The 24,507-nt window shown below is 33.5% G+C and overlaps 12 protein-coding genes across 12 annotated transcripts; all 12 read left to right on the top strand.

Moving 5' to 3' along the window:
• The first annotated feature begins 3,435 nt into the window (after positions 1-3,435).
• On the top strand, positions 3,436-3,846 carry LOC145845073 (histone H3). The gene has a single exon (XM_082952496.1). The coding sequence runs from the start codon at positions 3,436-3,438 to the stop codon at positions 3,844-3,846; it is 411 nt and encodes a 136-aa protein (XP_082808622.1).
• A 188-nt stretch (positions 3,847-4,034) lies between these two features.
• On the top strand, positions 4,035-4,346 carry LOC145845074 (histone H4-like). Its single transcript, XM_082952497.1, has one exon. The coding sequence runs from the start codon at positions 4,035-4,037 to the stop codon at positions 4,344-4,346; it is 312 nt and encodes a 103-aa protein (XP_082808623.1).
• A 182-nt stretch (positions 4,347-4,528) lies between these two features.
• On the top strand, positions 4,529-4,909 carry LOC145844311 (histone H2A). The gene has a single exon (XM_082951703.1). It carries the CDS (start codon positions 4,529-4,531, stop codon positions 4,907-4,909), a length of 381 nt encoding a protein of 126 aa, XP_082807829.1.
• Positions 4,910-5,073: 164 nt separating this feature from the next.
• On the top strand, positions 5,074-5,433 carry LOC145845075 (histone H2B 1/2-like). Its single transcript, XM_082952498.1, has one exon. It carries the CDS (start codon positions 5,074-5,076, stop codon positions 5,431-5,433), a length of 360 nt encoding a protein of 119 aa, XP_082808624.1.
• Positions 5,434-10,676: 5,243 nt separating this feature from the next.
• On the top strand, positions 10,677-11,087 carry LOC145845076 (histone H3). The gene has a single exon (XM_082952499.1). It carries the CDS (start codon positions 10,677-10,679, stop codon positions 11,085-11,087), a length of 411 nt encoding a protein of 136 aa, XP_082808625.1.
• Positions 11,088-11,275: 188 nt separating this feature from the next.
• On the top strand, positions 11,276-11,587 carry LOC145844548 (histone H4-like). Its single transcript, XM_082951946.1, has one exon. It carries the CDS (start codon positions 11,276-11,278, stop codon positions 11,585-11,587), a length of 312 nt encoding a protein of 103 aa, XP_082808072.1.
• A 182-nt stretch (positions 11,588-11,769) lies between these two features.
• Positions 11,770-12,150, top strand: LOC145844594 (histone H2A). Its single transcript, XM_082951992.1, has one exon. The coding sequence runs from the start codon at positions 11,770-11,772 to the stop codon at positions 12,148-12,150; it is 381 nt and encodes a 126-aa protein (XP_082808118.1).
• A 164-nt stretch (positions 12,151-12,314) lies between these two features.
• LOC145845077 (histone H2B 1/2-like) lies at positions 12,315-12,674 on the top strand. The gene has a single exon (XM_082952500.1). The coding sequence runs from the start codon at positions 12,315-12,317 to the stop codon at positions 12,672-12,674; it is 360 nt and encodes a 119-aa protein (XP_082808626.1).
• Positions 12,675-17,887: 5,213 nt separating this feature from the next.
• On the top strand, positions 17,888-18,298 carry LOC145845079 (histone H3). The gene has a single exon (XM_082952501.1). The coding sequence runs from the start codon at positions 17,888-17,890 to the stop codon at positions 18,296-18,298; it is 411 nt and encodes a 136-aa protein (XP_082808627.1).
• A 188-nt stretch (positions 18,299-18,486) lies between these two features.
• On the top strand, positions 18,487-18,798 carry LOC145844547 (histone H4-like). Its single transcript, XM_082951945.1, has one exon. The coding sequence runs from the start codon at positions 18,487-18,489 to the stop codon at positions 18,796-18,798; it is 312 nt and encodes a 103-aa protein (XP_082808071.1).
• A 182-nt stretch (positions 18,799-18,980) lies between these two features.
• On the top strand, positions 18,981-19,361 carry LOC145844592 (histone H2A). Its single transcript, XM_082951991.1, has one exon. It carries the CDS (start codon positions 18,981-18,983, stop codon positions 19,359-19,361), a length of 381 nt encoding a protein of 126 aa, XP_082808117.1.
• A 164-nt stretch (positions 19,362-19,525) lies between these two features.
• Positions 19,526-19,885, top strand: LOC145845080 (histone H2B 1/2-like). The gene has a single exon (XM_082952502.1). It carries the CDS (start codon positions 19,526-19,528, stop codon positions 19,883-19,885), a length of 360 nt encoding a protein of 119 aa, XP_082808628.1.
• The last annotated feature ends 4,622 nt before the right edge of the window (positions 19,886-24,507 follow it).

The following is a 24,507-nucleotide window of genomic DNA, read 5'->3' on the forward strand; positions in this document are numbered from 1 at the left end:
ACACAAATACACACACTTAATCAACTTTGTGGTGAAAAAGAATCAAAAAACTATTTCCCTCGAAACTATAAACCCATTATTTATTAAATACCTAGCTTGCTACAATTTCTCTACTATACTTTTTTTATGCAACTGTTAAGAAGGGAACTCTAGCTAGATAACTGCTCTAATCCTTACTTTATTGCTTACTATTATCGAATGCTTAGTGAAAAGCTTTAACTAACTTGAGTGTCTTTTTCGTGGCCTTTTAACTTTCTTTTCCAAATAAAACTTATTCTTATTCATGCTTACTTTGTGGACATTTTTTAATTCAATATTTCATTTGTTTTTTAGTTTATTAAAAAAAACTGTGCCTACGTCACTGTAAAAACTATTTGTATTTTTCAATGAAAATAGTACGCTTAAACAGAAATAAAAATAAAACTTTGACTTATTAACTGAAAACGTTTTAAATTGTTAATAACAAACAATGTTTAGTGTCCTTAAAAAATACTGTTCAATTACAATTAAACTACAACTGAAACATGCTTAACAATTCAAAACTGGTGTAACACATAAATGTAAACAACATCGTTTGTTCAAAAGAAAGAGAACTTTATTAACAAGTACACAATTTACAAAACAAAATACCTTAATAAAATGATGAACTTGTATAAATAAATCTTTTATTTTACAAAGCTTACATCTACTTACTTAATTTAAGCTTTCTAATCTTGTCAAGCATATGAAATAAACCAATTGATTAGCTGAAACATGGTACAAAGAAAAGAAGTAAAAAACTTGTTACCACTTGTTAGTTACCCTTATGTACGCTATAAATAAGAAAACTAAAATTACTGTAACTTGTTGCTTTAAGCTGTGTAGTTTTTATAAATCTAAAGAAGAAGAAAAATTGGACAAAGCAAGACAAAAACTTTTTTAGCCTTCATTTTTTTACAGCTTATTATGTGATAGTACAAGTTCCATAATAGGCAAACAACAATGTAAAACTTTGAATCAAGCAAATACTTTGTTTTATATGGTCTATAATTGAATAAGATAACAGTTACTTTGTTTCAAGTTTATATGTTATTGCTACAACAGCTAGTTCTTAACGACATGCGAGAATAAAATGCAACTTATCCTAAGCTGTGTTTTTAACTACATTAACAGTAAGTTAGAGATAACTAGTTACGAATTTTGAAAAGCAAAACATTTAGTCAATGAAATCAATGGTAAAAGAACATTATGATTAATCTAGGTTGAGTAAACTAGGAAATCACTATTAGCAGTAAAGCAGTTAAAACACATGTTTAACTTGGTAAACACTTCAATCGTAAACTTTAAAAAACAGTACTGTTGTTGTTTCAAAATATGTGTCAAGAAAGTAGTAAGTTGTTCTATGTTGTTTCGACTGACTTTAAAACTTTATGAGAAGTGACAAAACAAAGTTTGAAAAAAAAACTTAGTTGCATTATTTCCAGTTTAAAAGTTTCAAAGATAGATTGAAAGGTTATGAGTGCTGATTGTAAACAAAGCTTTATTCAAACACTAAGTTTGTCAATCTTATTTCAAAACTTTTTCATTTCGATTTTCTTACTCGATTTTATTTTGTATATAATGCTGCTTAAAAAATAAACCAACCTCTTTTTTTACGTACAATTTTTCATCCAAAAGATATCAGCTTTTGTTTAAGTTCAAATTTAGTGCTAGTGTTCATAAGCTTTTTCGACTTATTTACTTCTTTGAATTTAATTAACTTTATTTTGTTTGAAAAATTTACAACCAAATCCATTTGTTCACTTTTATCAGCACACTTTATTCGGTTGAAATCTGCAAAGTTAAAGTTCTTAGTTTGATCAAAGTTTAAGTTTAACGAGCAAAATTGCATCAGTTATTTTTTAAACTGTATAACAGCTTGAATCAGTTGTTTGAAACACTAATCGAATGTTAAACTACTTACCTGTTAAACTAGTTTTTCATATACACTGAAAAATAAAATTTGTGTTTAAATGTAGTTTACAACTTTAAACACGTATCATCATAGTTACTGTACAGCACGTTTTTGAAAGGTTGTTTGGAAAACATTGTTGTAAGGTAAGTTACTAGTATGTGCAAGAACAAAGTTATCTAGTTGTCTGTTTAATAAAAGGTTTGAGTACATTGCTTATGAGTAATCATAACTAGTAAAGCTAAACAAAATGAACTCTTTTATTCTTTTGGAATTACTTTTTACACATTAGTTTAAACTGTAATTAACTTGAACATACTTGATAGAACTTACGATTAACAAAACTCCATGAAATCGATATAATGAAATTTTGTTTAAGTTTGAGGTAAAAAAAAAACCTTGTGCTTTGTTAAAACTTTATTACTTTAGGTGAGCGGCAAAGGAAAACTCAGTCGGCAGTGTGTTAACATGTTTTGTTTCATTTATGTTTTTCTTAATGTATTTAGAGGTGTGCTGTAAGATACAGGCTGTTATTTCTGGACTTTTCAAACTAATCCTTTAAAAAAAATTACTTTTAGAACAAGTTAGATATGGTTTCTTTCTTACTGGAACTTTTTCAACATTCGTAATAAGACGACTAAGTTTTTATAAGCATATATGTCTTAAACAAACATGCTAATGCTTATATTAAGAAGTAAAAGGTACCTTGCAAAGCATAACTGCTCAACAGTCAATTCGTCACAGTCAGTAACTCTTGCAAGTATCGTTTTGGTGGCTTTAATATTCATTCATCATGTCTACCACAGCAGTAGCAGCAGTACCAGCGCCAGCCGCAGCCAGGTCTTCCAAGAGACCAAGCGCCAAGAAGGCAGAGCACCCTACTTACAGGGAAATGATTAGCTCTGCCCTTGGAGCAATGAAGGAACGAAAAGGTACATCCCGCCAGAAGATACAAAAGTTTATCGCGGACACCTACAAGCTTGACCTCACAGCTTCCAATTCTCACTTGAAGAGAGCACTTACCAGCGGCGTGACCAAAGGTGCTTTTCTCCAGACAACTGGAAAAGGCGCTTCTGGCTCGTTCAAGCTTGCTCCAATGCCAGCTGCTGGGCCCAAGAAGAGGACAAAGAAAGTAGCTAAAAAACCAAAAAAGAAGTGTGCTCCCAAGAAGGCTGCAAAAAAACCAGCAGCCAAAAAGCGACCTGCTAAAAAGTGCGCTCCTAAGAAGGCAGCATCTAAAAAAGCTGCAAGCAAGAAGAAGAAAGTAACCAAGAAGAAGCCGGCAGCCAAAAAAGCATCCAAGAAGAAGAGCTGCAAAAAATAAGTTGTTCTTTTACCCAAGGTCCTTTTCAGGACCACTCAAACAAAATATAACGTAACTCAAAATGCATAAAACAATGCTAAGTTGAAAATATGCAAATTAGACTACACAGCGGAATCGCTCGCGTCCGTGTCTATGCGAACAGTATATAAACTGTCTTGCAACAAACAGTTTTATCATCAAAATGGCTCGTACCAAGCAAACCGCTCGTAAGTCAACCGGAGGCAAGGCTCCAAGGAAACAGCTCGCCACCAAGGCCGCTCGCAAGAGCGCACCCGCTACCGGAGGTGTGAAGAAGCCACATCGCTACAGGCCCGGCACAGTTGCTCTGAGAGAAATCAGACGCTACCAGAAGTCAACTGAGCTTCTTTTGCGCAAGTTGCCTTTCCAGCGCCTGGTACGCGAAATAGCTCAAGACTTCAAAACTGACTTGAGGTTCCAAAGCAGTGCCGTTATGGCTTTGCAAGAAGCAAGCGAGGCGTACCTCGTTGGTTTGTTCGAAGATACTAACCTTTGCGCGATCCACGCCAAGCGTGTGACAATCATGCCCAAAGACATCCAGCTCGCCAGGAGAATGCGTGGCGAAAGAGCTTAAGCGTTAGCTAAAACCGGTCCTTTTCAGGGCCACCTTAAAACTTTGACAGTGAGAAAAACTTAACCGAACGAAAAAATGTAAGTTAAGAGACTTTTTTGAGTATGCAAATTAGTTAGTAGTAACCGTACGCGTCCGTAACAGCTTGTATATAAACTCGACGCACTGACGAAATAAGTATATTCAACAACATGTCTGGACGCGGCAAAGGAGGTAAAGGCTTGGGAAAGGGAGGTGCTAAGCGCCATCGCAAAGTACTTCGCGATAACATCCAAGGCATCACGAAGCCGGCAATCCGCCGTTTGGCTCGCCGAGGCGGAGTTAAGCGAATCTCGGGACTGATTTACGAAGAAACGAGAGGCGTCATGAAAGTTTTCTTGGAAAATGTTATTTGCGATGCAGTAACATACACAGAGCACGCCAAGCGCAAGACCGTCACAGCACTCGACGTCGTGTACGCACTCAAGCGTCAAGGAAGAACCTTGTACGGCTTCGGTGGCTAATCGCTTTTAGCAAACCCGGTCCTTTTTAGGACCACCTAATTCAATATAAAAGTTTTACAACATTCTTGACAAGATTAAGCATTAGCTATCTGATATGCAAATTAGTTTTTCGTTCGACGCGGTTAGGTATGAGTTGTATATGGAGCTGTGCAAGCTATCATCACAATCATTCGAACAACAAAATGTCAGGACGTGGTAAAGGATCAAAACTCAAATCTAAGCCGAAGAGCAGGTCTTCCCGTGCAGGACTGCAGTTTCCAGTCGGTCGCGTGCACCGCCTGTTGCGCACCGGCAACTACAGCCAAAGAGTCGGAGCTGGTGCTCCAGTTTATCTGGCTGCCGTTCTCGAGTACTTGAGCGCAGAAGTGCTCGAGCTTGCCGGTAACGCTGCTCGTGACAACAAGAAAAGCAGGATCATTCCTCGCCATTTGCAACTAGCTATTCGCAACGACGAAGAGTTGAACAAACTTCTCGGCGGCGTCACAATTGCTCAAGGTGGTGTTCTTCCAAACATCCAGGCAGTACTATTGCCTAAGAAGACCGCTTCAAAAAAGTCAGCCTAAGTTAAAAAAAACCAGGTCCTTTTCAGGACCACCAAAAATATTTACAACAAACGAGAGAATTGTGAAGTGAGAGAAACCAGCTATCGTTCGCGTACGGAACTATGCTAATTTGCATAATTTTTCAGGATATAAACTGGCGCCGAGACAGAAGTCCACGCATCATCATGACAGCAACCAAAGGCGCGAAGAAGTCAGTAGCCAAGACCGCTCCGGTCGACGGCAAGAAGAAGCGAAGGAGGAGGAACAAAGAAAGCTTTGGCATCTACGTGTACAAAGTTTTGAAGCAAGTGCACCCCGACACCGGAATTTCCAGCAAGGCAATGGGAATCATGAACTCATTTGTCAACGACATCTTCGAGCGCATTGCAGCAGAGGCTTCACGTTTGGCTCATTACAACAAGAGGTCAACTGTTAGCAGCCGCGAAATTCAAACTGCTGTCAGGCTCTTGCTCCCCGGCGAGTTGTCAAAGCACGCAGTTTCAGAAGGAACTAAAGCTGTTACCAAATACACCAGCTCAAAATAAACGCTAAAAACCGGTCCTTTTTAGGACCACCATTTGAATAGAACCAGCTGTTCATGTTTACTTAAAGTACAAGAATATAAGCTTAGTACAAATAAATTCTTATTTGTGTAAATTAAAAACTCATATACTTGAATGAACACACTTTTTTTTTTGTTTCAAATACTTTATAAACTTGTAACTCGTTATATTGTAGAAAAAGCATTGCATTAGTCTAAAAACAGTAGTAGTGCTTGTAATCAAATAGTTTGTAAAAGATGTTCAACTAACTTGATTTCGTTGTCCGTAAGATTTTTCATCTGAATACTTTTTGTACAAAACACTTGTTTTTATTCATTTGCTGAAGTTCTGTTGAAACATTCAATAAATAAGTGCTTACAAAAATGTATATCACTTATAACATGCAAAAACTTAGTTGTAACTTTATTTTAAGTTGTTGTTGATTATTAGTAACACAACCGAGCTTTAACTTTTTAAACGAGTTGTTCTTATCAATTTAACTGCAATTGAAGCCATGTAACACGTTTTAAAAAGTTACGAATACATAAATGAATACAAAAATGGCTGTTCAAAACAAAAAATTACAGATGTGTTTTGCAAGTAAAATAACATATTCCTTCTTTCAAAGCTAACTTCTGTTTGGCATATTCAAGAAACATTTTCAATTCAAAACATAAACACACAAAACAAACCAGCTCATTAGTTGAAACTTGGTAAAACACAAAAAAAGTAACTGCTTGTACTTCTTTAAGTAAGTAATTTATTATTCTAGTTTTCAAAGTAAAAGATACTTGTTTTAACTAGATATGAGACAACTTACTGACCTTTAACAACTCTAGTAGTTTGTTGAAAGTTATGTTTCTACATATCTAAAGTAATCAGGACCACCAGTTGATTTAAGCAGCTACTAATGTCGAGTAAACAGTGTCAAACAAGCTTAAACTAAGCGACAAAAAAATGTACAAATTTATATCTACATTGTGCGTGTTGGTAAAAAGTAACAGTTAGTGTGTTTCAATAACTTCTAAATAAACTTTCTAAAACTGAATTTCTCTGTTTTTATTTCTACTAGTTAGTTACACTTACTTTAGTTTTTGTAGTTCTACTTGACATTTTAAACTACTTTTGATAATGTAGAATAAGTTTTTCTGATTCACTAGTATTTAAATGTTAGGTAAAAATGTTTTTCAATGGGAATTTTCTTGTTTAACTTATTGTTTAAACAAAACTTTTTCTAGTTCATTTTACTTTGTAAACTTGTTTTTCAAACACTCAATAGATATTTGTTGTTAGTTTAATAAAAAAATCAACCTGTCACTAAATAAAAATTTATGCTTAAATAAGACATTATATTATATTTACTTTGCGTTGATACTAAAAATGCTCAATGATATTTATTTAAGGTCTGATTGTCAAATAAGTATTAGTTTTATTTATCAGAATGCAAATGAAACAATAAAAAACTGTTTAAAAGTTGAACAGTAATGTAAACAACAGTGATTGTTTAAAACAAACATACAATTGAAATAATCTTTCTGCTTACAAAGCTCAAACTTGTTTTGTTGAACTCATTTTTTCTGTGGCAATGACAAATAACGACATGATTCCAAGGTAAAAATGGAACAGCTTGTTACCATTTTTTGTAACTCTTTTTTAAACTATGTATGAGACAACTCAAAACGACGATACTTGTTTGTTTTAAGCTATGTACTTTTTGAATCTAAAGATTAGGTGGATCACCAATTAAATACACAAGCTACTAATGACTACTAAACTCAACAACACAAATACACACACTTAATCAACTTTGTGGTGAAAAAGAATCAAAAAACTATTTCCCTCGAAACTATAAACCCATTATTTATTAAATACCTAGCTTGCTACAATTTCTCTACTATACTTTTTTTATGCAACTGTTAAGAAGGGAACTCTAGCTAGATAACTGCTCTAATCCTTACTTTATTGCTTACTATTATCGAATGCTTAGTGAAAAGCTTTAACTAACTTGAGTGTCTTTTTCGTGGCCTTTTAACTTTCTTTTCCAAATAAAACTTATTCTTATTCATGCTTACTTTGTGGACATTTTTTAATTCAATATTTCATTTGTTTTTTAGTTTATTAAAAAAAACTGTGCCTACGTCACTGTAAAAACTATTTGTATTTTTCAATGAAAATAGTACGCTTAAACAGAAATAAAAATAAAACTTTGACTTATTAACTGAAAACGTTTTAAATTGTTAATAACAAACAATGTTTAGTGTCCTTAAAAAATACTGTTCAATTACAATTAAACTACAACTGAAACATGCTTAACAATTCAAAACTGGTGTAACACATAAATGTAAACAACATCGTTTGTTCAAAAGAAAGAGAACTTTATTAACAAGTACACAATTTACAAAACAAAATACCTTAATAAAATGATGAACTTGTATAAATAAATCTTTTATTTTACAAAGCTTACATCTACTTACTTAATTTAAGCTTTCTAATCTTGTCAAGCATATGAAATAAACCAATTGATTAGCTGAAACATGGTACAAAGAAAAGAAGTAAAAAACTTGTTACCACTTGTTAGTTACCCTTATGTACGCTATAAATAAGAAAACTAAAATTACTGTAACTTGTTGCTTTAAGCTGTGTAGTTTTTATAAATCTAAAGAAGAAGAAAAATTGGACAAAGCAAGACAAAAACTTTTTTAGCCTTCATTTTTTTACAGCTTATTATGTGATAGTACAAGTTCCATAATAGGCAAACAACAATGTAAAACTTTGAATCAAGCAAAGACTTTGTTTTATATGGTCTATAATTGAATAAGATAACAGTTACTTTGTTTCAAGTTTATATGTTATTGCTACAACAGCTAGTTCTTAACGACATGCGAGAATAAAATGCAACTTATCCTAAGCTGTGTTTTTAACTACATTAACAGTAAGTTAGAGATAACTAGTTACGAATTTTGAAAAGCAAAACATTTAGTCAATGAAATCAATGGTAAAAGAACATTATGATTAATCTAGGTTGAGTAAACTAGGAAATCACTATTAGCAGTAAAGCAGTTAAAACACATGTTTAACTTGGTAAACACTTCAATCGTAAACTTTAAAAAACAGTACTGTTGTTGTTTCAAAATATGTGTCAAGAAAGTAGTAAGTTGTTCTATGTTGTTTCGACTGACTTTAAAACTTTATGAGAAGTGACAAAACAAAGTTTGAAAAAAAAACTTAGTTGCATTATTTCCAGTTTAAAAGTTTCAAAGATAGATTGAAAGGTTATGAGTGCTGATTGTAAACAAAGCTTTATTCAAACACTAAGTTTGTCAATCTTATTTCAAAACTTTTTCATTTCGATTTTCTTACTCGATTTTATTTTGTATATAATGCTGCTTAAAAAATAAACCAACCTCTTTTTTTACGTACAATTTTTCATCCAAAAGATATCAGCTTTTGTTTAAGTTCAAATTTAGTGCTAGTGTTCATAAGCTTTTTCGACTTATTTACTTCTTTGAATTTAATTAACTTTATTTTGTTTGAAAAATTTACAACCAAATCCATTTGTTCACTTTTATCAGCACACTTTATTCGGTTGAAATCTGCAAAGTTAAAGTTCTTAGTTTGATCAAAGTTTAAGTTTAACGAGCAAAATTGCATCAGTTATTTTTTAAACTGTATAACAGCTTGAATCAGTTGTTTGAAACACTAATCGAATGTTAAACTACTTACCTGTTAAACTAGTTTTTCATATACACTGAAAAATAAAATTTGTGTTTAAATGTAGTTTACAACTTTAAACACGTATCATCATAGTTACTGTACAGCACGTTTTTGAAAGGTTGTTTGGAAAACATTGTTGTAAGGTAAGTTACTAGTATGTGCAAGAACAAAGTTATCTAGTTGTCTGTTTAATAAAAGGTTTGAGTACATTGCTTATGAGTAATCATAACTAGTAAAGCTAAACAAAATGAACTCTTTTATTCTTTTGGAATTACTTTTTACACATTAGTTTAAACTGTAATTAACTTGAACATACTTGATAGAACTTACGATTAACAAAACTCCATGAAATCGATATAATGAAATTTTGTTTAAGTTTGAGGTAAAAAAAAAACCTTGTGCTTTGTTAAAACTTTATTACTTTAGGTGAGCGGCAAAGGAAAACTCAGTCGGCAGTGTGTTAACATGTTTTGTTTCATTTATGTTTTTCTTAATGTATTTAGAGGTGTGCTGTAAGATACAGGCTGTTATTTCTGGACTTTTCAAACTAATCCTTTAAAAAAAATTACTTTTAGAACAAGTTAGATATGGTTTCTTTCTTACTGGAACTTTTTCAACATTCGTAATAAGACGACTAAGTTTTTATAAGCATATATGTCTTAAACAAACATGCTAATGCTTATATTAAGAAGTAAAAGGTACCTTGCAAAGCATAACTGCTCAACAGTCAATTCGTCACAGTCAGTAACTCTTGCAAGTATCGTTTTGGTGGCTTTAATATTCATTCATCATGTCTACCACAGCAGTAGCAGCAGTACCAGCGCCAGCCGCAGCCAGGTCTTCCAAGAGACCAAGCGCCAAGAAGGCAGAGCACCCTACTTACAGGGAAATGATTAGCTCTGCCCTTGGAGCAATGAAGGAACGAAAAGGTACATCCCGCCAGAAGATACAAAAGTTTATCGCGGACACCTACAAGCTTGACCTCACAGCTTCCAATTCTCACTTGAAGAGAGCACTTACCAGCGGCGTGACCAAAGGTGCTTTTCTCCAGACAACTGGAAAAGGCGCTTCTGGCTCGTTCAAGCTTGCTCCAATGCCAGCTGCTGGGCCCAAGAAGAGGACAAAGAAAGTAGCTAAAAAGCCAGCAGCAAAGAAGGCCCCAGCTAAAAAACCAAAAAAGAAGTGTGCTCCCAAGAAGGCTGCAAAAAAACCAGCAGCCAAAAAGCGACCTGCTAAAAAGTGCGCTCCTAAGAAGGCAGCATCTAAAAAAGCTGCAAGCAAGAAGAAGAAAGTAACCAAGAAGAAGCCGGCAGCCAAAAAAGCATCCAAGAAGAAGAGCTGCAAAAAATAAGTTGTTCTTTTACCCAAGGTCCTTTTCAGGACCACTCAAACAAAATATAACGTAACTCAAAATGCATAAAACAATGCTAAGTTGAAAATATGCAAATTAGACTACACAGCGGAATCGCTCGCGTCCGTGTCTATGCGAACAGTATATAAACTGTCTTGCAACAAACAGTTTTATCATCAAAATGGCTCGTACCAAGCAAACCGCTCGTAAGTCAACCGGAGGCAAGGCTCCAAGGAAACAGCTCGCCACCAAGGCCGCTCGCAAGAGCGCACCCGCTACCGGAGGTGTGAAGAAGCCACATCGCTACAGGCCCGGCACAGTTGCTCTGAGAGAAATCAGACGCTACCAGAAGTCAACTGAGCTTCTTTTGCGCAAGTTGCCTTTCCAGCGCCTGGTACGCGAAATAGCTCAAGACTTCAAAACTGACTTGAGGTTCCAAAGCAGTGCCGTTATGGCTTTGCAAGAAGCAAGCGAGGCGTACCTCGTTGGTTTGTTCGAAGATACTAACCTTTGCGCGATCCACGCCAAGCGTGTGACAATCATGCCCAAAGACATCCAGCTCGCCAGGAGAATGCGTGGCGAAAGAGCTTAAGCGTTAGCTAAAACCGGTCCTTTTCAGGGCCACCTTAAAACTTTGACAGTGAGAAAAACTTAACCGAACGAAAAAATGTAAGTTAAGAGACTTTTTTGAGTATGCAAATTAGTTAGTAGTAACCGTACGCGTCCGTAACAGCTTGTATATAAACTCGACGCACTGACGAAATAAGTATATTCAACAACATGTCTGGACGCGGCAAAGGAGGTAAAGGCTTGGGAAAGGGAGGTGCTAAGCGCCATCGCAAAGTACTTCGCGATAACATCCAAGGCATCACGAAGCCGGCAATCCGCCGTTTGGCTCGCCGAGGCGGAGTTAAGCGAATCTCGGGACTGATTTACGAAGAAACGAGAGGCGTCATGAAAGTTTTCTTGGAAAATGTTATTCGCGATGCAGTAACATACACAGAGCACGCCAAGCGCAAGACCGTCACAGCACTCGACGTCGTGTACGCACTCAAGCGTCAAGGAAGAACCTTGTACGGCTTCGGTGGCTAATCGCTTTTAGCAAACCCGGTCCTTTTTAGGACCACATAATTCAATATAAAAGTTTTACAACATTCTTGACAAGATTAAGTATTAGCTATCTGATATGCAAATTAGTTTTTCGTTCGACGCGGTTAGGTATGAGTTGTATATGGAGCTGTGCAAGCTATCATCACAATCATTCGAACAACAAAATGTCAGGACGTGGTAAAGGATCAAAACTCAAATCTAAGCCGAAGAGCAGGTCTTCCCGTGCAGGACTGCAGTTTCCAGTCGGTCGCGTGCACCGCCTGTTGCGCACCGGCAACTACAGCCAAAGAGTCGGAGCTGGTGCTCCAGTTTATCTGGCTGCCGTTCTCGAGTACTTGAGCGCAGAAGTGCTCGAGCTTGCCGGTAACGCTGCTCGTGACAACAAGAAAAGCAGGATCATTCCTCGCCATTTGCAACTAGCTATTCGCAACGACGAAGAGTTGAACAAACTTCTCGGCGGCGTCACAATTGCTCAAGGTGGTGTTCTTCCAAACATCCAGGCAGTACTATTGCCTAAGAAGACCGCTTCAAAAAAGTCAGCCTAAGTTAAAAAAAACCAGGTCCTTTTCAGGACCACCAAAAATATTTACAACAAACGAGAGAATTGTGAAGTGAGAGAAACCAGCTATCGTTCGCGTACGGAACTATGCTAATTTGCATAATTTTTCAGGATATAAACTGGCGCCGAGACAGAAGTCCACGCATCATCATGACAGCAACCAAAGGCGCGAAGAAGTCAGTAGCCAAGACCGCTCCGGTCGACGGCAAGAAGAAGCGAAGGAGGAGGAACAAAGAAAGCTTTGGCATCTACGTGTACAAAGTTTTGAAGCAAGTGCACCCCGACACCGGAATTTCCAGCAAGGCAATGGGAATCATGAACTCATTTGTCAACGACATCTTCGAGCGCATTGCAGCAGAGGCTTCACGTTTGGCTCATTACAACAAGAGGTCAACTGTTAGCAGCCGCGAAATTCAAACTGCTGTCAGGCTCTTGCTCCCCGGCGAGTTGTCAAAGCACGCAGTTTCAGAAGGAACTAAAGCTGTTACCAAATACACCAGCTCAAAATAAACGCTAAACAACCGGTCCTTTTTAGGACCACCATTTGAATAGAACCAGCTGTTCATGTTTACTTAAAGTACAAGAATATAAGCTTAGTACAAATAAATTCTTATTTGTGTAAATTAAAAACTCATATACTTGAATGAACACACTTTTTTTTTTGTTTCAAATACTTTATAAACTTGTAACTCGTTATATTGTAGAAAAAGCATTGCATTAGTCTAAAAACAGTAGTAGTGCTTGTAATCAAATAGTTTGTAAAAGATGTTCAACTAACTTGATTTCGTTGTCCGTAAGATTTTTCATCTGAATACTTTTTGTACAAAACACTTGTTTTTATTCATTTGCTGAAGTTCTGTTGAAACATTCAATAAATAAGTGCTTACAAAAATGTATATCACTTATAACATGCAAAAACTTAGTTGTAACTTTATTTTAAGTTGTTGTTGATTATTAGTAACACAACCGAGCTTTAACTTTTTAAACGAGTTGTTCTTATCAATTTAACTGCAATTGAAGCCATGTAACACGTTTTAAAAAGTTACGAATACATAAATGAATACAAAAATGGCTGTTCAAAACAAAAAATTACAGATGTGTTTTGCAAGTAAAATAACATATTCCTTCTTTCAAAGCTAACTTCTGTTTGGCATATTCAAGAAACATTTTCAATTCAAAACATAAACACACAAAACAAACCAGCTCATTAGTTGAAACTTGGTAAAACACAAAAAAAGTAACTGCTTGTACTTCTTTAAGTAAGTAATTTATTATTCTAGTTTTCAAAGTAAAAGGTACTTGTTTTAACTAGATATGAGACAACTTAATGACCTTTAACAACTCTAGTAGTTTGTTGAAAGTTATGTTTCTACATATCTAAAGTAATCAGGACCACCAGTTGATTTGAGCAGCTACTAATGTCGAGTAAACAGTGTCAAACAAGCTTAAACTAAGCGACAAAAAATGTACAAATTTATATCTACATTGTGCGTGTTGGTAAAAAGTAACAGTTAGTGTGTTTCAATAACTTCTAAATAAACTTTCTAAAACTGAATTTCTCTGTTTTTATTTCTACTAGTTAGTTACACTTACTTTAGTTTTTGTAGTTCTACTTGACATTTTAAACTACTTTTGATAATGTAGAATAAGTTTTTCTGATTCACTAGTATTTAAATGTTAGGTAAAAATGTTTTTCAATGGGAATTTTCTTGTTTAACTTATTGTTTAAACAAAACTTTTTCTAGTTCATTTTACTTTGTAAACTTGTTTTTCAAACACTCAATAGATATTTGTTGTTAGTTTAATAAAAAAATCAACCTGTCACTAAATAAAAATTTATGCTTAAATAAGACATTATATTATATTTACTTTGCGTTGATACTAAAAATGCTCAATGATATTTATTTAAGGTCTGATTGTCAAATAAGTATTAGTTTTATTTATCAGAATGCAAATGAAACAATAAAAAACTGTTTAAAAGTTGAACAGTAATGTAAACAACAGTGATTGTTTAAAACAAACATACAATTGAAATAATCTTTCTGCTTACAAAGCTCAAACTTGTTTTGTTGAACTCATTTTTTCTGTGGCAATGACAAATAACGACATGATTCCAAGGTAAAAATGGAACAGCTTGTTACCATTTTTTGTAACTCTTTTTTAAACTATGTATGAGACAACTCAAAACGACGATACTTGTTTGTTTTAAGCTATGTACTTTTTGAATCTAAAGATTAGGTGGATCACCAATTAAATACACAAGCTACTAATGACTACTAAACTCAACAACACAAATACACACACTTAATCAACTTTGTGGTGAAAAAGAATCAAAAAACTATTTCCCTCGAAACTATAAACCCATTATTTATTAAATACCTAGCTTGCTACAATTTCTCTACTATACTTTTTTTATGCAACTGTTAAGAAGGGAACTCTAGCTAGATAACTGCTCTAATCCTTACTTTATTGCTTACTATTATCGAATGCTTAGTGAAAAGCTTTAACTAACTTGAGTGTCTTTTTCGTGGCCTTTTAACTTTCTTTTCCAAATAAAACTTATTCTTATTCATGCTTACTTTGTGGACATTTTTTAATTCAATATTTCATTTGTTTTTTAGTTTATTAAAAAAAACTGTGCCTACGTCACTGTAAAAACTATTTGTATTTTTCAATGAAAATAGTACGCTTAAACAGAAATAAAAATAAAACTTTGACTTATTAACTGAAAACGTTTTAAATTGTTAATAACAAACAATGTTTAGTGTCCTTAAAAAATACTGTTCAATTACAATTAAACTACAACTGAAACATGCTTAACAATTCAAAACTGGTGTAACACATAAATGTAAACAACATCGTTTGTTCAAAAGAAAGAGAACTTTATTAACAAGTACACAATTTACAAAACAAAATACCTTAATAAAATGATGAACTTGTATAAATAAATCTTTTATTTTACAAAGCTTACATCTACTTACTTAATTTAAGCTTTCTAATATTGTCAAGCATATGAAATAAACCAATTGATTAGCTGAAACATGGTACAAAGAAAAGAAGTAAAAAACTTGTTACCACTTGTTAGTTACCCTTATGTACGCTATAAATAAGAAAACTAAAATTACTGTAACTTGTTGCTTTAAGCTGTGTAGTTTTTATAAATCTAAAGAAGAAGAAAAATTGGACAAAGCAAGACAAAAACTTTTTTAGCCTTCATTTTTTTACAGCTTATTATGTGATAGTACAAGTTCCATAATAGGCAAACAACAATGTAAAACTTTGAATCAAGCAAATACTTTGTTTTATATGGTCTATAATTGAATAAGATAACAGTTACTTTGTTTCAAGTTTATATGTTATTGCTACAACAGCTAGTTCTTAACGACATGCGAGAATAAAATGCAACTTATCCTAAGCTGTGTTTTTAACTACATTAACAGTAAGTTAGAGATAACTAGTTACGAATTTTGAAAAGCAAAACATTTAGTCAATGAAATCAATGGTAAAAGAACATTATGATTAATCTAGGTTGAGTAAACTAGGAAATCACTATTAGCAGTAAAGCAGTTAAAACACATGTTTAACTTGGTAAACACTTCAATCGTAAACTTTAAAAAACAGTACTGTTGTTGTTTCAAAATATGTGTCAAGAAAGTAGTAAGTTGTTCTATGTTGTTTCGACTGACTTTAAAACTTTATGAGAAGTGACAAAACAAAGTTTGAAAAAAAAACTTAGTTGCATTATTTCCAGTTTAAAAGTTTCAAAGATAGATTGAAAGGTTATGAGTGCTGATTGTAAACAAAGCTTTATTCAAACACTAAGTTTGTCAATCTTATTTCAAAACTTTTTCATTTCGATTTTCTTACTCGATTTTATTTTGTATATAATGCTGCTTAAAAAATAAACCAACCTCTTTTTTTACGTACAATTTTTCATCCAAAAGATATCAGCTTTTGTTTAAGTTCAAATTTAGTGCTAGTGTTCATAAGCTTTTTCGACTTATTTACTTCTTTGAATTTAATTAACTTTATTTTGTTTGAAAAATTTACAACCAAATCCATTTGTTCACTTTTATCAGCACACTTTATTCGGTTGAAATCTGCAAAGTTAAAGTTCTTAGTTTGATCAAAGTTTAAGTTTAACGAGCAAAATTGCATCAGTTATTTTTTAAACTGTATAACAGCTTGAATCAGTTGTTTGAAACACTAATCGAATGTTAAACTACTTACCTGTTAAACTAGTTTTTCATATACACTGAAAAATAAAATTTGTGTTTAAATGTAGTTTACAACTTTAAACACGTATCATCATAGTTACTGTACAGCACGTTTTTGAAAGGTTGTTTGGAAAACATTGTTGTAAGGTAAGTTACTAGTATGTGCAAGAACAAAGTTATCTAGTTGTCTGTTTAATAAAAGGTTTGAGTACATTGCTTATGAGTAATCATAACTAGTAAAGCTAAACAAAATGAACTCTTTTATTCTTTTGGAATTACTTTTTACACATTAGTTTAAACTGTAATTAACTTGAACATACTTGATAGAACTTACGATTAACAAAACTCCATGAAATCGATATAATGAAATTTTGTTTAAGTTTGAGGTAAAAAAAAAACCTTGTGCTTTGTTAAAACTTTATTACTTTAGGTGAGCGGCAAAGGAAAACTCAGTCGGCAGTGTGTTAACATGTTTTGTTTCATTTATGTTTTTCTTAATGTATTTAGAGGTGTGCTGTAAGATACAGGCTGTTATTTCTGGACTTTTCAAACTAATCCTTTAAAAAAAATTACTTTTAGAACAAGTTAGATATGGTTTCTTTCTTACTGGAACTTTTTCAACATTCGTAATAAGACGACTAAGTTTTTATAAGCATATATGTCTTAAACAAACATGCTAATGCTTATATTAAGAAGTAAAAGGTACCTTGCAAAGCATAACTGCTCAACAGTCAATTCGTCACAGTCAGTAACTCTTGCAAGTATCGTTTTGGTGGCTTTAATATTCATTCATCATGTCTACCACAGCAGTAGCAGCAGTACCAGCGCCAGCCGCAGCCAGGTCTTCCAAGAGACCAAGCGCCAAGAAGGCAGAGCACCCTACTTACAGGGAAATGATTAGCTCTGCCCTTGGAGCAATGAAGGAACGAAAAGGTACATCCCGCCAGAAGATACAAAAGTTTATCGCGGACACCTACAAGCTTGACCTCACAGCTTCCAATTCTCACTTGAAGAGAGCACTTACCAGCGGCGTGACCAAAGGTGCTTTTCTCCAGACAACTGGAAAAGGCGCTTCTGGCTCGTTCAAGCTTGCTCCAATGCCAGCTGCTGGGCCCAAGAAGAGGACAAAGAAAGTAGCTAAAAAACCAAAAAAGAAGTGTGCTCCCAAGAAGGCTGCAAAAAAACCAGCAGCCAAAAAGCGACCTGCTAAAAAGTGCGCTCCTAAGAAGGCAGCATCTAAAAAAGCTGCAAGCAAGAAGAAGAAAGTAACCAAGAAGAAGCCGGCAGCCAAAAAAGCATCCAAGAAGAAGAGCTGCAAAAAATAAGTTGTTCTTTTACCCAAGGTCCTTTTCAGGACCACTCAAACAAAATATAACGTAACTCAAAATGCATAAAACAATGCTAAGTTGAAAATATGCAAATTAGACTACACAGCGGAATCGCTCGCGTCCGTGTCTATGCGAACAGTATATAAACTGTCTTGCAACAAACAGTTTTATCATCAAAATGGCTCGTACCAAGCAAACCGCTCGTAAGTCAACCGGAGGCAAGGCTCCAAGGAAACAGCTCGCCACCAAGGCCGCTCGCAAGAGCGCACCCGCTACCGGAGGTGTGAAGAAGCCACATCGCTACAGGCCCGGCACAGTTGCTCTGAGAGAAATCAGACGCTACCAGAAGTCAACTGAGCTTCTTTTGCGCAAGTTGCCTTTCCAGCGCCTGGTACGCGAAATAGCTCAAGACTTCAAAACTGACTTGAGGTTCCAAAGCAGTGCCGTTATGGCTTTGCAAGAAGCAAGCGAGGCGTACCTCGTTGGTTTGTTCGAAGATACTAACCTTTGCGCGATCCACGCCAAGCGTGTGACAATCATGCCCAAAGACATCCAGCTCGCCAGGAGAATGCGTGGCGAAAGAGCTTAAGCGTTAGCTAAAACCGGTCCTTTTCAGGGCCACCTTAAAACTTTGACAGTGAGAAAAACTTAACCGAACGAAAAAATGTAAGTTAAGAGACTTTTTTGAGTATGCAAATTAGTTAGTAGTAACCGTACGCGTCCGTAACAGCTTGTATATAAACTCGACGCACTGACGAAATAAGTATATTCAACAACATGTCTGGACGCGGCAAAGGAGGTAAAGGCTTGGGAAAGGGAGGTGCTAAGCGCCATCGCAAAGTACTTCGCGATAACATCCAAGGCATCACGAAGCCGGCAATCCGCCGTTTGGCTCGCCGAGGCGGAGTTAAGCGAATCTCGGGACTGATTTACGAAGAAACGAGAGGCGTCATGAAAGTTTTCTTGGAAAATGTTATTCGCGATGCAGTAACATACACAGAGCACGCCAAGCGCAAGACCGTCACAGCACTCGACGTCGTGTACGCACTCAAGCGTCAAGGAAGAACCTTGTACGGCTTCGGTGGCTAATCGCTTTTAGCAAACCCGGTCCTTTTTAGGACCACCTAATTCAATATAAAAGTTTTACAACATTCTTGACAAGATTAAGCATTAGCTATCTGATATGCAAATTAGTTTTTCGTTCGACGCGGTTAGGTATGAGTTGTATATTGAGCTGTGCAAGCTATCATCACAATCATTCGAACAACAAAATGTCAGGACGTGGTAAAGGATCAAAACTCAAATCTAAGCCGAAGAGCAGGTCTTCCCGTGCAGGACTGCAGTTTCCAGTCGGTCGCGTGCACCGCCTGTTGCGCACCGGCAACTACAGCCAAAGAGTCGGAGCTGGTGCTCCAGTTTATCTGGCTGCCGTTCTCGAGTACTTGAGCGCAGAAGTGCTCGAGCTTGCCGGTAACGCTGCTCGTGACAACAAGAAAAGCAGGATCATTCCTCGCCATTTGCAACTAGCTATTCGCAACGACGAAGAGTTGAACAAGCTTCTCGGAGGCGTCACAATTGCTCAAGGTGGTGTTCTTCCAAACATCCAGGCAGTACTATTGCCTAAGAAGACCGCTTCAAAAAAGTCAGCCTAAGTTAAAAAAAAACCAGGTCCTTTTCAGGACCACCAAAATATTTACAACAAACTAGAGAATTGTGAAGTGAGAGAAACCAGCTATCGTTCGCGTACGGAACTATGCTAATTTGCATAATTTTTCAGCATATAAACTGGCGCCGAGACAGAAGTCCACACATCATCATGACAGCAACCAAAGGCGCGAAGAAGTCAGTAGCCAAGACCGCTCCGGTCGACGGCAAGAAGAAGCGAAGGAGGAGGAACAAAGAAAGCTTTGGCATCTACGTGTACAAAGTTTTGAAGCAAGTGCACCCCGACACCGGAATTTCCAGCAAGGCAATGGGAATCATGAACTCATTTGTCAACGACATCTTCGAGCGCATTGCAGCAGAGGCTTCACGTTTGGCTCATTACAACAAGAGGTCAACTGTTAGCAGCCGCGAAATTCAAACTGCTGTCAGGCTCTTGCTCCCCGGCGAGTTGTCAAAGCACGCAGTTTCAGAAGGAACTAAAGCTGTTACCAAATACACCAGCTCAAAATAAACGCTCAACAACCGGTCCTTTTTAGGACCACCATTAGAATAGAACCAGCTGTTCATGCTTACTTAAAGTACAAGAATATAAGCTTAGTACAAATAAGTTCTTATTTGTGTAATTTAAAAATTCAAATAAATAAACACACTATTTTTATTGTTTTAAATGCTTTATAAGTTTGTAACTCGTTATGTTGTATAAAAAGCATTGCATTAGTCTAATATGATAAAAACAGTAGTAGTGCTTGTAATCAAATGCTTTGTAACTTTTTGGTTTAGCTAACTTGATTATGTTGTCTGTAAGATTTTTCATCTGAATACGTTTTATACAAAAGACTTTCTTTTATTCATTTGTTGAAGTTCTGTTAAAAAGTTCAATAAATAAGTGCTTACAAAAAAGTATCATCTTACAAACAAAAATTCATATCACTTATAACAAGCAAAGTCTTAGTTTTGACTTTATTTTTAAGTTGTTGTTGTTGATTATTAGTAACACAACCGAGCTTTAACTTTTTGAACATGTTCTTCTTATCAATTTAATTGCAATTGAAGACATGTAACACGTTTAAAAAAGTTACGAATACATTACTTATTACAATTACTTACATTACTTATTAATACAATTAACTTATTGTTTAAACAAAACTCGTTCTTATTCGTTTTATTTTGTAGACTTGTTTAAAAAACACTCAATAGATATTTGTTGTTAGTTTAATTAAAAAAACAATGATCTGTCACTACATAAAAATTTATGCTTAAATAAGACATTATATTAAATGAGACTTATATTAAACTTTACTTTGCATTGATATTAAAAATACTCAATGGTAGTTATTTAACGGAGGTTTGATTGACAAAAGTGTATTAGTCTTATTTATCAGAATGCAAATGAAACAATAAAGATCTGTTTAAAAGTTGAACAATCAAATTAATGTAAACAACAGTGATTGTTTAAAACAAACATACAATTGAAATAATCTTTCTCTTTACAAAGCTCATACTTGTTTTGTTGGACTCATTTTTTTTCTGTGGCTATGACAAATTACGAAATGATTCAAAGGCAAAAAAGAACAGCTTGTTACCATTTTTTGTAACTCTTTTTTAAACTATGTTTGAGACAACTTAAAACGACTGTACTTGTTTGTTTTAAGCTATGTACTTTTTGAATCTAAAGACTAGGTGGATCACCAATTAATTACACAAGCTACTAATGACTACTAAACTCAACAACACAAATACACACACTTAATCAACTTTGTGGTGAAAAAGAATCAAAAAACTATTTCCCTCCAAACTATAAACCCATTATTTATTAAATACCTAGCTTGCTACAATTTCTCTACTTTACTTTTTTTTATGCAACTGTTAAAAAGGGAACTCTAGCTAGATAACTGCTCTAATCCTTACTTTATTGCTTACTATTAATGAGTGCTTAGTGAAAAGCTTTAACTAACTTGAGTGTCTTTTTCGTAGACTTTTTCCTTTTAACTTTCTTTTCAAAACAAAACTTATTCTCATTCATGCTTACTTTGTGGTAATTTTTTAAATTCAATATTTCATTTGTTTTTTAGTTTATTTAAAAAAGCTGTGCCTACGTCACTGTAAAAACTAGTTATATTTTTCAATGAAAATAGTACGCTTTAACATAAATAAAAATAAAACTTTGACTTATTAACTGAAAACGTTTTAAACTGTTAATAACAGACAATGTTTAGTGTCCTTAAAAAATACTGTTCAATTACAATTAAATTACAACTGAAACAATTTCAAAACTGATGTAACACTTAAATGTAAACAACATCGATTGTTCAAAAGAAAGAGAACACTATTAACAAGTACACAATTTACACAACAAAATATCTTAATAGAATGATGAACTTGTATAAATAAATCTTTTATTTTACAAAGCTTACATCTACTTAGTTGATTTAAGCTTTCTGATCTTGTCAAGCATATGAAATAAACCATTTGATTAGCTGAAACATGATACAAAGAAAAGAAGTAAAAAACTTATTTGCTTGTTACTGTTATGTACGCTATACATAAGAAAACTAAAACTACTGTAACTTGTTGCTTTAAGCTGTGTAGTTTTATAAATCTAAAGAAGAAGAAAAAATTGGACAAAGCAAAACCAAAACTTTTTTAACCTTCATTTTTTCACAGCTTATTATGTGATAGTACAAGTTCCATAATAGGCAAACAACAATGTAAAACTTTGAATCAAGCAAATACTTTGTTTTATATGGTCTATAATTGAATAAGATAACAGTTACTTTGTTTCAAGTTTATATGTTATTGCTACAACAGCTATGTTCTTAACGACATCCGAGAATAAAATGTAACTTATCCTAAGTTGTGTTTTCAACTACATTGACAGTAAGTTACTAGAGAACAAAGTTATCTAGTTGTCTGTTTAATAAAAGTTTTGAGTACATTGCTTATGAGTATATTGATTATGAGTAATCATAAGCAGTAAAGCTAAAAAAAATGAACACTTTTATTCTTTTGGAATTACTTTTTACACATTAGTTTAAACTGTAATTAACTTGAACATACTTGATAGAACTTACGATTAACAAAACTCCATGAAATCGAAATAATGAAACTTTGTTTAAGTTTGAGGTAATAAAAACCTTGTGCTTTGTTAAAACTTTATTACTTTAAGTGGGCGGCAAAGGAAAACTCAGTCTTAACTAGTGCTAACATGTTTTGTTTCATTTATGTTTTTCTTAATGTATTTAGAGGTGTGCTGTAAGATACAGGCTGTTATTTCTGGACTTTTCAAACTAATGTTTTAAAAAAGGTCAAGTAAACTAGGAAACTACTATTAGCAGTAAAGCAATTTAAACTGAATAAAACACATGTTAAACTTGGTAAACACTTCAATCCTAAACTTTAAAAAACAGAACTTTTGTTGTTTGAAAGTATGTATCAAGAAAGTAGTAATGATAACAGCAAGAACGTTCTATATTTTTTTAACTGAACTTAAATTTATAACAAGTGAAAAAACAAAGTTTGAAAAAATAAAACTTATTGTAGTTTTTTAAGTGAAAAAGTTTAAAATTAATTTTTTAAATTTCAGAAACTGAGAAAACTAAACTTTGGAAAATTATTTTTGTGTACTGTAACTAAGAAAAACTATTATTATAAACAACTTTTGTTATTGTAGCTGTAACTATTGTTTTTTGCTTAGTTATTATTGTAAGTTTATTGTAAGTTTATTGTCATACGAAGGACCCAGGCATCAAAACCTAGGCCACTTATACAGAAAGACATAAAATAGTTATAGTAAACAAAAATAATTTTCTAAAGTTTAGTTACATTTAACTTCACTGACTAATCTCAAATATAAAAGTTCTATTAATCTTGAAGTAAGAGTATGAAATTCAGTATTTTAGTAAAATAATCTTTTTTTTCAATTTAGTTTTTTAACTAAAAATATCTTATTTACGATATTTAAATTTCTCTAGTTGCTATTGTTTTGTTTTCTACAGAATTGATAATGCTTATTTTTAATAACGAAAGATATTTTCAAAGTGTTTTGTAAAAGACTGAGACAGTGGTTTTTTTAAATGTTTCCTAACCATTTTTATTCAATTAAATACTTAATTAAATGTTATTAAACTTTATACTGTTTTATTTCACATAATGAATAACTAACATTTTACTTACAATTAATGTGACAATCTGCGACATGGTTTAGTACTATTTAGGGTTCATCATGCATAAATAGTCGTAATTAGCAGCTGCTTCAGTAAAATCAAATAGCTGCTCCTTCTATGTGAAATTAATCACTGATTTGAGATAAAGACTAATTTGGATATTATTAACAAATTGAAAAAAAAAATTGGCTAGTTATAAAAAATACTATTTTTTAATAATTTTACAGTTTTTAATTTTAAAAGTGGTACTTATGTTTTTAATGAAAAAGTGAAAACTTGAGTTTTCATGGTATCCAATTATGTTACTTAAAGATTTTAAATGTCATTAATATAACTTACAACAAAGTTTGTTTATTGTATTAAATACTGTGTTATTTTAAAGTATAAAATATCAAAAGTTATTAGTTTTATTTTAACGCCATAACTTTTAATTTGACCTTATGAAATATATAAACACAATTATGTAACTCAAATTAAAAAGGCCTCTTTTAACTTATTTTTTTTATAAAATTCATTCGATTATTATTCACTATTATCAGATTGAATCACCAACTTAAGATCTCTTATAAATAACTATAGGCTCAAAACATTATGTTGTATTTTATAATTTGTAAATTGAAATATTATTTGTGTCCTATATGTACATAGCTTGACTTTTTTTTATTATTCAGCTTACAAGTAAGTTACAATATTGTAGTACAGTTTATTATATACTTAAAATTGTCGAATAGTTTTAACAATAGATTAAAAGATACAAATTAAGATAAAAAAAAAAGTATGAAATTTTCAAAACTGAATTCATTATATTTTTTACTAAATAAAAATTAATAACGAATAAGAGGTATTTTGTTGCTTTCGTTTACAAATGTTTAGTTTAAACAATAACTATTAACAAGTTAATAAAACTAATGGAATAAAGTATTAACTGTATGTTGTTATCATTTAAGTTTAGTAAGATTTAATTTGTATT

The sequence above is a fragment of the Thalia democratica genome, chromosome 9, assembly GCF_965202585.1.
Source record: "Thalia democratica chromosome 9, ktThaDemo2.hap1.1, whole genome shotgun sequence".
Lineage (NCBI taxonomy): Eukaryota > Metazoa > Chordata > Thaliacea > Salpida > Salpidae > Thalia > Thalia democratica.

Bases quoted from the DNA above. Each gene is read 5' to 3' on its own strand.
- LOC145845076 (XM_082952499.1), top strand. From the start codon at position 10,677: ATGGCTCGTACCAAGCAAACCGCTCGTAAGTCAACCGGAGGCAAGGCT.
- LOC145845075 (XM_082952498.1), top strand. From the start codon at position 5,074: ATGACAGCAACCAAAGGCGCGAAGAAGTCAGTAGCCAAGACCGCTCCG.
- LOC145845080 (XM_082952502.1), top strand. From the start codon at position 19,526: ATGACAGCAACCAAAGGCGCGAAGAAGTCAGTAGCCAAGACCGCTCCG.
- LOC145844547 (XM_082951945.1), top strand. From the start codon at position 18,487: ATGTCTGGACGCGGCAAAGGAGGTAAAGGCTTGGGAAAGGGAGGTGCT.
- LOC145845079 (XM_082952501.1), top strand. From the start codon at position 17,888: ATGGCTCGTACCAAGCAAACCGCTCGTAAGTCAACCGGAGGCAAGGCT.
- LOC145844594 (XM_082951992.1), top strand. From the start codon at position 11,770: ATGTCAGGACGTGGTAAAGGATCAAAACTCAAATCTAAGCCGAAGAGC.
- LOC145844311 (XM_082951703.1), top strand. From the start codon at position 4,529: ATGTCAGGACGTGGTAAAGGATCAAAACTCAAATCTAAGCCGAAGAGC.
- LOC145845077 (XM_082952500.1), top strand. From the start codon at position 12,315: ATGACAGCAACCAAAGGCGCGAAGAAGTCAGTAGCCAAGACCGCTCCG.
- LOC145845073 (XM_082952496.1), top strand. From the start codon at position 3,436: ATGGCTCGTACCAAGCAAACCGCTCGTAAGTCAACCGGAGGCAAGGCT.
- LOC145845074 (XM_082952497.1), top strand. From the start codon at position 4,035: ATGTCTGGACGCGGCAAAGGAGGTAAAGGCTTGGGAAAGGGAGGTGCT.
- LOC145844592 (XM_082951991.1), top strand. From the start codon at position 18,981: ATGTCAGGACGTGGTAAAGGATCAAAACTCAAATCTAAGCCGAAGAGC.
- LOC145844548 (XM_082951946.1), top strand. From the start codon at position 11,276: ATGTCTGGACGCGGCAAAGGAGGTAAAGGCTTGGGAAAGGGAGGTGCT.